At 43.8% G+C, this 17,062-nt stretch overlaps 1 protein-coding gene across 2 annotated transcripts in view; it reads left to right on the top strand.

The window, feature by feature from the left end:
• Positions 1-17,062, top strand: part of LOC138854858 (neurotrimin-like) — a 306,853-nt gene that overhangs the window by 287,539 nt on the left and 2,252 nt on the right. For both annotated transcript variants that reach the window (XM_070100218.1, XM_070100217.1), the window contains exons 6-7: positions 4,382-4,441; positions 16,672-16,728. In XM_070100218.1, the coding sequence (XP_069956319.1) occupies positions 4,382-4,441; positions 16,672-16,728 (117 nt within the window). The remainder of the gene's footprint in view (positions 1-4,381; positions 4,442-16,671; positions 16,729-17,062) is intronic.

Here is a 17,062-nt window from a genome sequence, read left to right as displayed (position 1 = left end):
CTGACACTCCCACCCTGACACTCCCACCCTGACACTCAGTGATACTCCCACTCTGACACTCCAACCGTGACACACTCATACTGACACTCCCGCTGTGACACTCAAAAAGTAACACTTCCACTGTGACAATCCCACCATGATACTACCAACGGGTCAATCCCACCCTGACACTTCCACTGTAAAATTCCCATCATGACACTCCCACCATAACACTACCAGTGTGATACTCCCACTGTGATATTCCCACTTTGATACTCCCAACATCACACTACCACTGGGACACACACTGAGACACTCCCACTGTAACACTTACCTTGGCACTTCCAATGTGAAAATCACACTATGACACTAGATGATACTCTCACTGTTAAACTCCCACTGAGATATTCCCACTGTGACACTTCCCCTATGGCGCTCCCACTTTGACAATACAACTGTGACACTCTCACCGTGACATCCCACTTTGACACTCTCACTGTGACACTCCCACTGTGACATCCCCACTTTGAAACTTCCACTGTGACACTCCCCTTGTGACACCCCTACCGTAACTTCCTTACTGTGACATTCCCATTGACATTGACATTCCCGTGACACCCCTACCATGACATCTCTACCGTGAGATCTCTACGTGACATCCCTACCTTGACACCTCTACCGTGACATCCCTACCATGACACCTCTACCATGACATCCCTACCTTGACACCTCTACCGTGACATCCCTACCTTGACACCTCTACTGTGACATCCCTACCTTGACATCCTTACCTTGACACCTCTACCATGGCATCCCCACCGTGACTCCAGAGCCGTGACACTCCCAGTGCGACACTTTTACTCTGGCACTTACACTGTGCCACAACGCCTGCGATGTGATGCTCCCACTGTGACACTACGGTGACATGCATAATGTGGAACAACCACTGTGGCACCCCCTCTCTGACACTCCCACTGTGACAACTGCACTGACACTCCTATTGTGGCACACTTAACGTGACACACCCAGCCTTACACTCCCAGTGCGACACTTTTACTCTGGCACTTACACTGTGCCACAACGCCTGCGATGTGATGCTCCCACTGTGACACTACGGTGACATGCATAATGTGGAACAACCACTGTGGCACCCCCTCTCTGACACTCCCACTGTGACAACTGCACTGACACTCCTATTGTGGCACACTTAACGTCACACACCCAGCCTTACACTCCCACTTTGACACTCCCAGTGTGACACTTCCCCTGTGACATACCCAATATGACTCACTCTTTATGACACTCCAGCCTTGACACTCCTACTGTGACACTTCCACAGCGACACTACCAATGTGTCACTCCCACTATGACACTCCCACCATGACTCTCCCATCAAGAGACTTACACTGTGATACACACTTCTTTTAAGGCACTCCAACTGTGACACTCCCAGTGGGACAATTACCATATGGTACTCCCTCTGTATCAGTCCCACTATCACACTCCCACCCTGACACTCCCACTGTATTACTCCGACTTTGACACTTAGACTAAGAAACTCGTGCTGTTAAACACCCACTGAGACACTCCCACTGTGACACTTTCAGTGTGACACTCACTCAGTGAAACTCCCACTATGACAAGCATATTGTGTGGGAGTGTGATATATACATACATATATACATATATATATATATATATATATATATATATATATATATATATATATATATATATATATATATATATATATATATATGTCTTGCCGAATAGGCAGAACTTGCCATCTTGGCTTAAATAGCAACGCTCATTTTGCCATATAGGACTAGCGTAAATTTATGTATGCAATAATTTCGCCAAAATCATTCTGAACCTAACGAAAAAAATATATTTCATTGTGTTTGTTTAGTATTAAATTATTGTAAACAAACCTAAAATATATTTAGTTGGGGTAGGCTAAAATAAATTGTTCTTGTTATTATAAGGTTAGGTAAGTTTTCTAAGATTCTTTTGGTGCAAAATTAAAAATTTTTACATTAACATTATTGAAAAAAATATATCTTTAAACGTATAAGAGAAAATTTTAGAAAGGACTTAATTTTAAATGAGTTCCTGCTAATTGACCAGTTTTACGCATTCGGCACGACATATATATATATATATATATATATATATATATATATATATATATATATATATATATATATATATATATATATATATATATACATATATATATATTCATTTTTTTTTTCAACAAGTCGGCCGTCTCCCACCGAGGCAGGGTGACCCAAAAAAGAAAGAAAATCCCCAAAAAGAAAATACTTCCATCATCATTCAACACTTTCACCACACTCGCACATTATCACTGTTTTTGCAGAGGTGCTCAGAATACAACAGTCTAGAAGCATAAACATATAAAGATACACAACATATCCCTCCAAACTGCCAATATCCCAAACCCCTCCTTTAAAGTGCAGGCATTGTACTTCCCATTTCCAGGACTCAAGTCCGACTATATGAAAATAACCGGTTTCCCTGAATCCCTTCACTAAATATTACCCTGCTCACACTCCAACAGATCGTCAGGTCCCAAGTATCATTCGCCTCCATTCACTCCTATCTAACACGCTCACGCACGCTTGCTGGAAGTCCAAGCCCCTAGCCCACAAAACCTCCTTTACCCCCTCTTTCCAACCCTTTCGAGGACGACCCCTACCCCTCCTTCCTTCCCCTATAGATTTATATGCTTTCCATGTCATTCTACTTTGATCCATTCTCTCTAAATGACCAAACCACCTCAACAACCCCTCTTCTGCCCTCTGACTAATGCTTTTATTACCTCCACACCTTCTCCTAATTTCCACACTCCGAATTTTCTGCATAATATTTACACCACACATTGCCCTTAGACAGGACATCTCCACTGCCTCCAACCGTCTCCTCGCTGCTGCATTTACCACCCAAGCTTCACATCCATATAAGAGTGTTGGTACTACTATACTTTCATACATTCCCTTCTTTGCCTCCATAGATAACGTTTTTTGACTCCACATATACCTCAACGCACCACTCACCTTTTGTCCCTCATCAATTCTATGATTAACCTCATCCTTCATAAATCCATCCGCCGACACGTCAACTCCCAAGTATCTGAAAACATTCACTTCTTCCATACTCCTCCTCCCCAATTTGATATCCAATTTTTCTTTATCTAAATCATTTGATACCCTCATCACCTTACTCTTTTCTATGTTCACTTTCAACTTTCTACCTTTACACACATTCTCAAACTCATCCACTAACCTTTGCAATTTTTCTTTAGAATCTCCCATAAGCACAGTATCATCAGCAAAAAGTAACTGTGTCAATTCCCATTTTGAATTTGATTCCCCATAATTTAATCCCACCCCTCTCCCGAACACCCTAGCATTTACTTCTTTTACAACCCCATCTATAAATACATTAAACAACCATGGTGACATTACACATCCCAGTCTAAGACCTACTTTTACCGGGAAGTAGTCTCTCTCTCTTCTACATACCCTAACCTGAGCCTCACTATACTCATAAAAACTCTTTACAGCATTTAGTAACTTACCACCTATTCCATATACTTGCAACATCTGCCACATTGCTCCTCTATCCACTCTATCATATGCCTTTTCTAAATCCATAAATGCAATAAAAACTTCCCTACCTTTATCTAAATACTGTTCACATATATTCATATACTTATATATATATATATATATATATATATATATATATATATATATATATATATATATATATATTTATATATAGTATATATACATAATGTATATATATATACGTATATATATATATATATACATATATATATATATATATATATATATATATATATATATATATATATATATATATATATATATATATATATATATTTGAATATATATATAAAATATAGGGAAGTTCCACCTCTGTAGCTGGATTGGGGACCGTTATCCTCAGAGAAGACCAACGTACCTCAGGGTGATTTCAGAATATGCAAAACAACCACTGTGAAAGAATATACACACACCCCTCTGGGTTTTCTTCCATTTTCTTTCTAGTTCTTGTTCTTGTTTATTTCTTATCTCCATGGGGAAGTGGAACAGAATTCTTCCTCCGTAAGCCATGCGTGTTGTAAGAGGCAACTAAACTGCCGGGGGCAAGGGGCTAGTAACCCCTTCTCCTGTATAATTTATTAAATTGAAAAAGAGAAACTTTTGTTTTTATTTTTGGGCCACCCTGCCTTGGTGGGATGAGAATGTGTGTGTTTATGTACGTATATTAGAGAGAGAGAGAGAGAGAGAGAGAGAGAGAGAGAGAGAGAGAGAGCGACTGAGAGACATAAATATTTCTTTCTGTCTTTTAGAGATCGTAGTGAACCGTGGTGCCGACGAGAAGCCGGAACACTCGAGCATCGGGAACTCCGGTATGTCAATCTGATGTTCGTAATGAGCTGGTGATTTATTTGTAATTTGTGTATAATATTGTGGTGTTAAATTGGTGTTAGTAATGTTGGTGATGTGATGATGCTGTTGGTATCAAACTAGAACTATGCTGATGCAGTGTTAGTACAGTGTAACCTCAGTTGTCGACTCCATTACATGTCGAGGAAACCAGGTTTCGAAGGAGGAATTCATGAATAAAATGTCCTCGTTTTCGTACATTCTCTTAGTTGTCGACCGACAACACGAACGACTGAGGTCACGTGCTCACAAAATGCTCACTGGATGCTGTAAACATCTCATAAGCTTTTGTTGTAAATTTTGTCAACCTTTTTTTTTGATTAGATAAGTCATTAAGGGTCCAAATAAGGATAAAAATATGAAAACAAAAAGAAAACCTGTAAAAACGTTGAGTTTAAGAAGAAGTCACAGGATCTGACCTTCAAAGACCACAACAATGTATCTACTTCATTTGTTAGAAAATTGTTAGGAAGGATAATGAGAACCTTCACAACTAGGGACATCAAGCCTATGATGATTCTCTTCAAATCGCTTGTTCTCTCTAGGCTGGAATACTGTTGTTCACTAACTGCACACATAAGTATGATAAAGCATCTAAATTACTGGGAATGGTTCAAGTCTCTTGATTTGTATTCCCTGGAAAGCAGGGGAGAAAGATACATGATAATATACACTTGGAAAATCCTATGAAAGCAGAAGACTCTGCAGGAGATACATCATTCCCTCAATGAGGACGCCACGAGTACAGTGAAAGACAACACAGTGTCAGGGGCCAGTGACTGTTCAACTGCCTCCCAGCATATATTAGGGAGGTTAACAATAGACCCCTGGCTGTCTTCAAGAAAGCGCTGGGCAGGCACCTAAAGTCAGTACCTGATCAACCGGGCTGTGGTTCGTATGTCGGTTTACGTGCTGCCAGCAGTAACAGCCTAGTTGATCAGACCCTGATCCACCACGAGGCCTGGTCTGAGACAGGGCCGCGGGGGCGGTGACTCCCAAAACCCTCTCCAGGAAAACTCCAGGTACCCATATGGTCCCTAACACGTCCTAACCAAAATAAACCACGGTAGAGTGCATCAGGCAGGCGGTAATATGTATGGCTGTAAGATTTGGTGCTCCTGAGGGTTAGAGCGTCATGTTATTTTCACTCACCATTAGGCGGTCCAAAACAACATGGGTTCGAGCCCTTGGCTAGTCGCAGTGTTGATATTGATCAATACCACTTGTTCAGTGTTATAATATATAAAACACTGCTTGTTGAGGCTAGTACACCAAACTGGGAGAAGAATGGAATTAGCTCAGAGGCACCCATACCACCATATGTCCTCGGATCAAGGTAAAACACCTAGCTCTGAGGAGTGCTTGATTTGTAGTAATGATTGGTCCTGAGGGTTAGAGCGTCATGTGATTTTCGCTCACCATGAGTCTGGGCAAAAACGACATGGGTTCGAGTCCTCGGCTAGTCGTAAATTATAAGCACTGACTATAATTACTTGCAGCTCAGCCATCACTGCTGCTACTTAACCTTCCATCCTAACATCAGTTTCAGGTGTCGGAGCTCGTAACTCCGTACTCATTGGCATTATTATTTTTTTTTATTTATTGGAGTTATCCTCTCCTTCCTCGGATCAAGCCTGATTGACCCTCATTCCTTTTGCGATATATGATCCATGTGGATTTAGCGCTCACACCATGAAAATCATAACCTAACCTAACCTTATTAAAATTTTTAGTTTTTCAGTTCTTCTTTCTTCAATTTGCAAAAATATTAGTAAGTTTAATATGCTATAGCAGTATGACTCTTGTAGGTTTAGCGCTGTAGTCTTCCCTCAGCTAATTTCTAAGTTCTCTCTGAAGTATACCACAACTCCCAAGACCCATACGGGTTAACATTGCTTTGAATGTTGGTATCTTAGTAAAAATCAAAACTCAACGCTATCCCAGGTGTATAATCATAACCCAAAATGCTGTTATCTTAGGTTGTCTATAACTCCCATGTTGCCGTTATCCTACATCTGCTAATTTCAGAGACCAGTCCCTTCACTGCCGTCAACATGACGGCAGTGAGGGGACTTGAGCTAGAGTTCGTCACGGCCACGCTAGCTGGAGATTCGTCTGTAAAAACTTGCATTTGTGGTCACAGAGGTGCCTGTGCTAACCTTCCTATGGTGTAGAAATATACCTAGTTGGATGAATCTTATTGTGGCTAGCTGGTCTAGTGGCTAACGCGACGGGCTGGAGTTTTGAGACTATATGACCGCGGGTTCAATCCCGGCCGGGGGTATGGTATATTTGCAATCGTGTCATTACGATTTCTTGAGTCATTAGGGTCACACTCGTGTATTTTACTGCTAGAACCATAGATGCAATACGCGTTTGGATACCAACCCACACGTCTAGCACTGCCCACGATGCATTCCATGAACAGTCGACTTACATCCAGGTGCATGTTTACTCTTATGGGCAAAAGGGCAGTTTGAGTTAGGAGAATTGCACATAAGTCTTTCTTCACACGAGATTCGACCTATAACAGTCAGTTAAAACATAGTTACCTATTTACTGCTAGGAGAAAAGAGGTAGAAAGAGTAGAGGGACCTCGAAATGGAACTCTCAATCACCTATCGTAATTGCTGTGTCTGTCTGTCTTCCTTCAATCTCTGTCAACATATATTTTCATTTAATACTTAATTCACATATACCTCCTGCTCTTCTCTTTCTCTCTCCCACCAGTTGTCAAAACTTCAGCCATACCAGAAAAAAAATATTTATTTAATTATGATGAAAAGCTTGACAGTAATCCACAACCTCCCACTCTGGTTCCCAAGTTGAGGATCCAATTAAAATGAATTTGTTTTGTGGTTTGATATCCTCTATAAAGGTCTGCCACAGTTAATTGTTAGACTAATCCTGACACACGTTGTGGCGGTTACCTTACTGGGGAGGGGAGGAGGGTCGAGGACAGCAGGTGCACTGCCGAAGGGGTAGTGATAGAAGGGAGAAAGGGGTGATTTATCAGTTATTATTGCCACCTATAAGGCTCGTCACTGTTCCTGCCTCTGACTCGTTTCCCACAGATCTTTCCTCTACCAGTCAAGTTGAGTGGAAATAAAACAGTGGGAGTCTATAAGGTCGAGTGGGAGGGGTTTGCTGGTGTAGTATACTATCTCCTTACTCGAATCAAGCATGATTTTTTCCCATTCGTAAGGTGCCATATGCCCTATGGTTTAGTACTTCCCTATAGAACTAAAACTCAAATCACAGTGATAGTCTGGCAGGATCTGTACTCAATTTGTAGTCTTTGCAAAAGTCGATACACAGCTCCTGCGCTAGCCACACATCTACTGTCTATACTCCTGCATGATTCCTGGCTTTTGATATCAGGTCATCCACATTTATAAATAAATGCATGACATTCATCTAGCCAATTTAATAATACATTGACTTACACTTACTAATAAAAGACGGGAAATGAATTTAATAGCGTCCTCGTGGTTTATTAGCTTCTTTACCTGCCTTCCATGTCCCGTCTCTTCCACTCTTAGCTTCTCACACAGCATGTAACTACCTACATTCTTTTTGTGGGTGGGATAGGGAGTATGTGCGTGTGTACTCATCTAATTGTGGTTGCAGGAGTCGATTCATAGTTCCTGACCCCTTATCTTCACTCGTCGCTACTAGGTCCATTCTCTCCCTGCTCCATGAGCTTTATCATACCTCTTCTTAAAGCAATGTATGGATCCTGCCTCCACTATATCACTCTCCAGACTGTTACACTTCCTGACAACTCTATGACTGAAGAAGTACTTCCTAACATTCCTGTCACTCATCTGAGTTTTCGACTTCCAGTTGTTACCCCTTATTTGTGAGTCCAGTCTCTGAAACATTCTGTCTCTATCCACCTTGTCATTTCCTCTCAGTATTTTGTCTTGTCCAATCCCCTATCACTCCTGTTCTCCAAGGTTGCCAGGGCGAGTCTCCTTAACCTCTCCTCGCAGGACGCACCCCTTATCTTCAGGACTAGTCTTCTTGCAAAACTCTGCACTTTCTCTCATTTCTTGATGTGTTTTATCAGGTGTGGGCTCCATACTGGTGCTGCATATTTCAGTATGGCCCTGACGTATACGGTGTACAGTGTCGTGAATGGCTCCTTACTTAGATGTCGAAACAATATTCTCAGGTTAGCCTTATGCCCGTATGCTGCAGAAGTTATTTGGTTGATGTGCGCCTCAGGATATGTTATCGGCATGATGTTAACCACAGCATCATTTTCTTTAAGTGAGTTTTACACTCAAAAAGATTGTTCCCATCCCCCCAACTATATAACTTTGCACTTGCTGGTGTTAAACTCCAGGAGCCATTTGTCGGACCAGACTTGCAACCTGTCCAGATCCCTTTATAGGTTCACCTGATCCTCGTATGTTTGTATTATCTTTATTAGTTTCACATCGTCTGAAAACAGGGAGAACTCTGATTGTATCCCTTCAGTCACGTCATTCACATATAAAGGAAACATCACCGGACCTAGGACTGACCCTTTTGGAGCTCCACTCGACACATGTACCCACTCTGACACCTCGGTTACTACCGACACGCCTTGTTTCCTTCCTGTCAGGTATTCCCTGATCCATTGCAGTACTTTCCCTCTTATTCCTGCCCGTTCCTCTAGCTTTTCAACCAGTCTCATTTGTGGTACTGTGTCGAAAGTTTTCTTACAGTCCAAGAAGATTCAATCTACTCATCTCTCTCTCTTCAGCCTTTTGTTACCATGTCATAGAACTCCAATAGGTTTGTGATGCACCATTTTCTTTCCCTAAAACCGTCCTGGTTGTCATGTAGTAGGCCATTCCTTTCTAGGTGCTCCACCACTCTTTTCCTGATAATCTTTTCCCAGAAATTACATACAAAACATGTGAGCGACACTGGTCTGTACTTTAGTGCAGCCTGTCTGTCTCCTTTCATAAAAATCGGGAGTACATTTTCTGTCTTTCACACCTCAGGCACTTGCCCTGTTTCGTTAAATTTATTAAAGATTGTTGTTAGTGGCACACAAAATCATTTTCTCCCTCTCTCAGGAACCAAGTAGGGATATTTTCTGGTACCTAGTTTCCTTAGCAGTTTCTTCACCTCCTCGTTTGCTGGTGCACCCTACCACCTCGGTCAACTGGAAGCCTCTCTGTCTCCACTGTAAATACCTCCCTGAATCTTGAGCTGAGCTATTCACATACTTTCATACTTTCTGGTCGTTCCTGTGAGCTCCCCTCCTTCCTTCCTCAGTCTGATTACCTGATCCTTGACTATTGTTTTCCTCCTGATGTGGCTGTATAACAACTTTGGGTCAGATTGCGCTTTTGATGCTGTCATTCTCATATTGACGCTGGACTTTTCTCATTATTGATGCATACTCACTTCTGGCTCTTCAGCTCAGCTCCCTATTTTCCTGGGTCCCTTGCCATCTGTACTTTTTCGATACTCTAGAACACCTGGCTTTGGCCTCTCCACACCTACTAGTAAACCATGGGCTCACTCTGGTCTTCCCGTTGTTTGTGTTGCCCCTTGGCACAAACTTCTCTACTACCTCCCTGTACTTTGTCGTCTTGTGTTCCCTCATTTTGTTTACGTCTTTCCCTCTAGCTCGCTTATCCACTGCAGCTCATGGAGGAATTGCCTCATACTTGTGTAGTTCCATTTTGGAAGTTTGGCTTCTCCCATCTTTCTCGTGCTCCTTCACTCTCCGTTGCTATCTCTACTACGTATTCAAAACTCAAGACCACGTGATCACTAGCGCATAGGAGCCTTTCGTGTGTGATGCCCCCTATGTCAGAACTTCTCAAGGTGAATACGAGGTCCAGCCTTGCTGGTTTATTCTCTCTCTCTCTCTCTCTCTCTCTCTCTCTCTCTCTCTCTCTCTCTCTATATATATATATATATATATATATATATATATTTGTGTCCTTAACATGAAGTTTTCCAGTACTGCCCCCAGTCAGTCTCCTTATTGCTGAAATCCCCCATGATGAGTGGATTTTCCCTGCTCAAGTAGGTTCTTTCTGCAAACTCGGCTACTGTGTTCACTATCACTCCATTGCTCTCATCATATTCCGGTCTTGATCTTCTGCTGTTCAGTGACGGGTAGTACATCACTGCTATCATCACTTTTGGGTCCCCAGTATAAAGTGTTCCTACAATGTAGTCATTCACTACCTCTCTGGCTAGTCCTACCATCTCCTCAAAACTCCAATAGTTTTTGATGAGCAGTACAACTATTTTCCCTCTGCCCCTCCCCCCTTTTCCTCAGGATCTGATAACTAGATGGGAAGACTGCATCTGTTATCACTTCCATGAGCTTTGTCTCCTTTATTGCTATGATGTCCGGTGATACCTCAGTGATTCTTTCATGGCACTCCTCACTCATCTGTTATCCTTTCTAGAACTGTATTCTGGAGGGTTGGAAGGGTTGGTGCAGGCTGCGAGTGTGGTAGGCAGGTCTGGATATTATGGTAGCCGATGGTGTGGCAATATTAATGCTGGTAGGGTGGGAACTGTGGGGGTAGAGTCTGACTCGGCTCCTGTTATTATGTTTGTGTATGTGTGTGTGTGTTTGTGTGTGTATGTTTGTGTGGGTGTTTTTGGGTGTGTGTGTGTGTGTGTGCGTGTGCGTGTGCATGTGTGAGTACATGTGGTCAGTCTCGTTCGTGTGAGTGTACTCAACTAATTGCTTTTGCAGGGGTCGATTCATAGCTCCTGGCCCCGCCTCTTCACTGGTCGCCGCTAGTTCCACTGTGTCCCTGCTCCATGAGCCTTATCATACATCTTTTTAAAGCTATGTATGGTATGTGCCTCCACTACCTCACTTTCCTGACTATTCCAATTCCCGATAACTCTTTGACTGAAGAAATACTTCGTAACATCCCTTTAATTCATCTGAGTTTTCAACTTCCGACTGTGACCCCGTGTCGCTGTGTCCCATCCTGTCTTTATCCACCTTGTCGATTCCTCTCAGTTTTTTATATATCTTTATCATGTTATCCCTGTCCCTCCTGTCCTCAAGTGTCGACAGGTCGAGTTCCCTTAGCCTCTCCTAATAGGACATGCTCCTTAGCTTCGGGACTAGTCTCTTTGCAAGCCTTTGCACTTTCTCTAGTTTCCTGACGTGGTTGGCCAAGTGTGGAGCTGCATATTCCAATATGGGTCTAACATACGTGGTGTACAGGGTCCGGAACGACTCCTTACTGAGATGTTGGAATGCTATTCTTACGTTCACTAGTCGACCATATGCTACAGCAGTTATTTGGTTGATGTGTGCCTCAGATGTGTTCGGTGATATACTCACGCGGGCCTGCGCACGGCGCGGGACCAGAAGGGTCATTATCAGATAGGTGCGAAATTTCACACCTCGGTGTGAAAAGGCGGCATCCTTTGATACACCGCTGTGGCATATACTTCACTACTATATATCACTGACCTCGGGGGTTGGTCTTGATATATAACAGTGACCTCGGGGGTTGGTCTTGATATATAACAGTGACCTCAGTGGTTGGTCTGATGATATAAAAGTGACCTCGGGGGTTGATCTTGATATAACAGTGACCTCGGGGGGTTGGTCTTGATATAGCAGTGACCTCGGGGGGTTGGTCTTGATATAACAGTGACCTCGGGGGGTTGGTCTTGATATAAGTGACCTCGGGGGTTGGTCTTGATATAACAGTGACCTCGGGGGTTGGTCTTGATGTATAACAGTGACCTTGGGGGTTGGTCTTGATATAACAGTGACCTCGGGGGTTGGTCTTGATATAACAGTGACCTCGGGGGTTGGTCTTGATATAAGTGACCTCGGGGGTTGGTCTTGATGTAACAGTGACCTCGGGGGTTGGTCTTGATATAACAGTGACCTCGGGGGTTGGTCTTGATATATAACAGTGACCTCGGGGGTTGGTCTTGATATAACAGTGACCTCAAGGGTTGGTCTTGATATATAAAAGTGACCTCGGGGGTTGGTCTTGATATAACAGTGACCTCGGGGGTTGGTCTTGATATAACAGTGACCTCGGGGGTTGGTCTTGATATATAAGTGACCTCGGGGGTTGGTCTTGATACAACAGTGACCTCGGGGGTTGGTCTTGATAAAACAGTGACCTCGGGGGGTTGGTCTTGGTATATAACAGTGACCTCGGTGGTTGGTCTTGATATATAACAGTGACCTCGGGGGTTGGTCTTGATGATATAACAGTGACCTCAGGGGTGGTCTTGAGGATATATAGGGATGACCTCAGGCGTGGTCTTGAGGATATAGGGATGACCACAGGGGTGGTCCTGAGGATATATAGGGATGACCTCAGGGGTGGTCCTGAGGATATATAGGGATGACCACAGGGGTGGTCCTGAGGATATATAGGGATGACCTCAGGGGTGGTCCTGAGGATATATAGGGATGACCACAGGCGTGGTCCTGAGGATATATAGGGATGACCTCAGGGGTGGTCTTGAGGATATATAGGGATGACCACAGGGGTGGTCCTGAGGATATATAGGGATGACCACAGGGGTGGTCCTGAGGATATATAGGGATGACCTCAGGAGTGGTCCTGAGGATATATAGGGATGACCACAGGGGTGGTCCTGAGGATATATAGGGATGACCTCAGGGGTGGTCCTGAGGATATATAGGGATGACCTCAGGGGTGGTCCTGAGGATATATAGGGATGACCACAGGGGTGGTCCTGAGGATATATAGGGATGACCACAGGGGTGGTCCTGAGGATATATAGGGATGACCTCAGGAGTGGTCCTGAGGATATATAGGGATGACCACAGGGGTGGTCCTGAGGATATATAGGGATGACCACAGGGGTGGTCCTGAGGATATATAGGGATGACCTCAGGGGTGGTCCTGAGGATATATAGGGATGACCTCAGGAGTGGTCCTGAGGATATATAGGGATGACCACAGGGGTGGTCCTGAGGATATATAGGGATGACCTCAGGGGTGGTCCTGAGGATATATAGGGATGACCACAGGGGTGGTCCTGAGGATATATAGGGATGACCACAGGGGTGGTCCTGAGGATATATAGGGATGACCACAGGGGTGGTCCTGAGGATATATAGGGATGACCTCAGGGGTGGTCCTGAGGATATATAGGGATGACCACAGGGGTGGTCCTGAGGATATATAGGGATGACCTCAGGAGTGGTCCTGAGGATATATAGGGATGACCACAGGGGTGGTCCTGAGGATATATAGGGATGACCTCAGGGGTGGTCCTGAGGATATATAGGGATGACCACAGGGGTGGTCCTGAGGATATATAGGGATGACCTCAGGGGTGGTCCTGAGGATATATAGGGATGACCACAGGGGTGGTCCTGAGGATATATAGGGATGACCTCAGGAGTAGTCCTGAGGATATATAGGGATGACCACAGGGGTGGTCCTGAAGATATATAGGGATGACCTCAGGCGTGGTCCGGAGGATATATAGGGATGACCACAGGGGTGGTCCTGAGGATATATAGAGATGACCACAGGGGTGGTCCTGAGGATATATAGGGATGACCACAGGGGTGGTCCTGAGGATATATAGGGATGGCCACAGGCGTGGTCTTGAGGATATATAGGGATGACCACAGGGGTGGTCCTGAGGATATATAGGGATGACCACAGGGGTGGTCCTGAGGATATATAGGGATGGCCACAGGCGTGGTCTTGAGGATATATAGGGATGACCACAGGGGTGGTCCTGAGGATATATAGGGATGACCTCAGGGGTGGTCTTGAGGATATATAGGGATGACCACAGGCGTGGTCTTGAGGATATATAGGGATGACCACAGGGGTGGTCCTGAGGATATATAGGGATGACCACAGGGGTGGTCCTGAGGATATATAGGGATGACCACAGGAGTGGTCCTGAGGATATATAGGGATGACCTCAGGTGTGGTCCTGAGGATATATAGGGATGACTACAGGGGTGGTCCTGAGGATATATAGGGATGACCTCAGGAGTGGTCCTGAGGATATATAGGGATGACCACAGGGGTGGTCTTGAGGATATATAGGGATGACCACAGGGGTGGTCCTGAGGATATATAGGGATGACCACAGGGGTGGTCCTGAGGATATATAGGGATGACCACAGGTGTGGTCCTGAGGATATACAGGGGTGGTCCTGAGGATATATAGGGATGACCACAGGGGTGGTCCTGAGGATATATAGGGATGACCTCAGGGGTGGTCCTGAGGATATATAGGGATGACCTCAGGGGTGGTCCTGAGGATATATTTTCCAGGGAAAAATGTCTAATGATAATCCACTCATTGATAACGAACCACCGGCTTACTAAGAGGCAGATGTCCCACTGCCTGGTAGGCAACGCTCTCACCTCACACACTGAAGTCCGTGGTTCAGTCCCCGGCAGGGCGGAAACACTGGGCGTGTTTCCGTACACCTAGTGTTCCCGTTCACCTAGCAAGTAAGTAGGTACCTGTGTGTTCGCCGAAGTGTAGGTCGCATCCTAGGTAAGAAGATTGAAGGACCTCAATAGAAATTTGACATACAGTCCTCGATGACGCACAGATTATCATTGTTTATCCTAGGTGGCTAACCTTCTGGATTAAAAATCCCAACGAAATGTTGTTTTACCTCCAAGAGCAATGATAATATTAGGCTGGAAACTGAATAAACAACACTTGACGGGGCGTATGTTCAAGTTTACTCACACCTGTTAACCCTTATATATTAACAGTAAACAGGAACTTAAGAATGTCCAGAGACCGACAAGTTGATAAATTAGACACATGTGCAACACTTGGGTATCTTTAATGAGGAAACGTTCCGCCCCACAGTGGCTTCATCAGTCCATACAAAGGAGAATGGTGAGGAACAGGAGGACTCTGAGGTCATCAGTCCCTCAACTTTGAGTCGATGTGGTCAGTCCACCAGTCTTGAAAATCAAACTACTCCTGTTCTTCACCGTTCACCTTTGTATGGACTGATAAAGCCACTATGTGGCGAAACGTTTCCTCATTAAAGACACCCAAGTGTTGCACTTGTGTCTAATTTATCAGAAACTTAAAAGTTAGTTTCCTGATACCTGAGACTATTTTCACTTAACAGCAAACTGGAAGAAAAGGTCAAGAGAGGCCTGAGCTTGCTACCATCTGCAGCTCATAAGACTGCCATCCCCACGAGCCCCTTTGAGGCGGGGTAGATGGCAGACCAGAGGCCTAGCTTCTCCCTACGAGCCCCGTGAGGGCGGGGAATGTGGCTAGGCCTGGGGACACTTGGTCCCAAAGATGAGGAGGTACTTGTACCTCCTCCCATGGGAGACTTAAGTCTCGAGACACTCCCCAGATAGGGAGCCAAGGCCGGGTCACCACTACTTGGAAAAGACACGGGCCGGGAGAACACCGGCGAATAAAAAAAAAAAAAAAAAAAAAAAAAAAAAAAAAAAAAAAAAAGCAAACTGGAGCATAGTATTTAATTGAGTGATGTCGGATCTGCAGATAATGGGAAAAGTCTTAAGTAATATTAAATTGACTCACGAATTCGTAATGACACGATTGTAAACAAACTCCTCCCGTGATTAGTTTGATTAGGTTAGGTTTGGGTAGGTTAGGTTAGATTAAGTTATGTTAGGATTGGTTAGGATAGGTTTGTGTAGGAAAGGTTAGGTTAATTTAGGTTATGTTAGGCTTATGTAAGTTTCGTTTGGTTAAGCTAGGTTAAGTTAGGTTAGACTAGACCAGATTATGCTAGGTTTGGTTAATTTAGCTTAGATTATATGAGGTTAGTTTAGTTATGTAGGGTTTAGTTATCCATCGTTAATAAATTAATGAATTTAAAAAAAGTTTTATTATTAAAAATTTGGCAAATTATTTATCACGTGTCAAAATGTGTGTGTGTGTGTGTACTCACCTAGTTGTGGTTACAGGGGTCGAATCATAGCTCCTGGCCCCGCCTCTTCACTGGTCGCAACTGGGTCACTCTCCCTGAACCATGAGCTTTATCATACCTCTGCTTAAAGCTATATATGGATCCTGCCTCCACTACATCGCTTCTCAAACTGTGTGTGTGTGTGTGTGTGTGTGTGTGTGTGTAAACAGAAGACGTGTAGATCTGCAGGCTACTCAGTCGCCATTGCGAGACATGTTGATATCTTCCTTGACTAACCCATCCTCTCCTCCCTCACAGTACTGAGACCTGAGCAACGTAATGAGGACCGCAGTCTGGACGTTTGGCACAGACCAGGTAAGTCTTCCCAAGTGATTAAAAAATAGATTTAGTTTACGTGAAGCTCTAAATCCATTTGGATATCTCAGCACTAATGTTTATATCAGCTTGATTGTCCTTCAAATGTCTTGAGATAACCTCGGTAACAACTTTACTCAATGTGGTCACGTTTTCTTTGCCTGGAGAAAGTGTAAATTCCTCATGGCAAGTTCCTCATGTCATATTCGAAGCATGGCTATGTGTGGAACATGACGAAAACCATATACATCATTGATTATGTGTTTTACGAAGAGTTTTATGATGCCAAATCAGACACAGCCCACACATTATTAGTATTAATAATTCGATGTGA

Source organism: Cherax quadricarinatus, chromosome 72, assembly GCF_038502225.1.
Source record: "Cherax quadricarinatus isolate ZL_2023a chromosome 72, ASM3850222v1, whole genome shotgun sequence".
Classification (NCBI taxonomy): Eukaryota; Metazoa; Arthropoda; class Malacostraca; order Decapoda; family Parastacidae; genus Cherax; species Cherax quadricarinatus.
The sequence above is the reverse complement of the archived record's forward strand: the minus strand, read 5'-3'. Positions and strand labels throughout refer to the sequence as shown.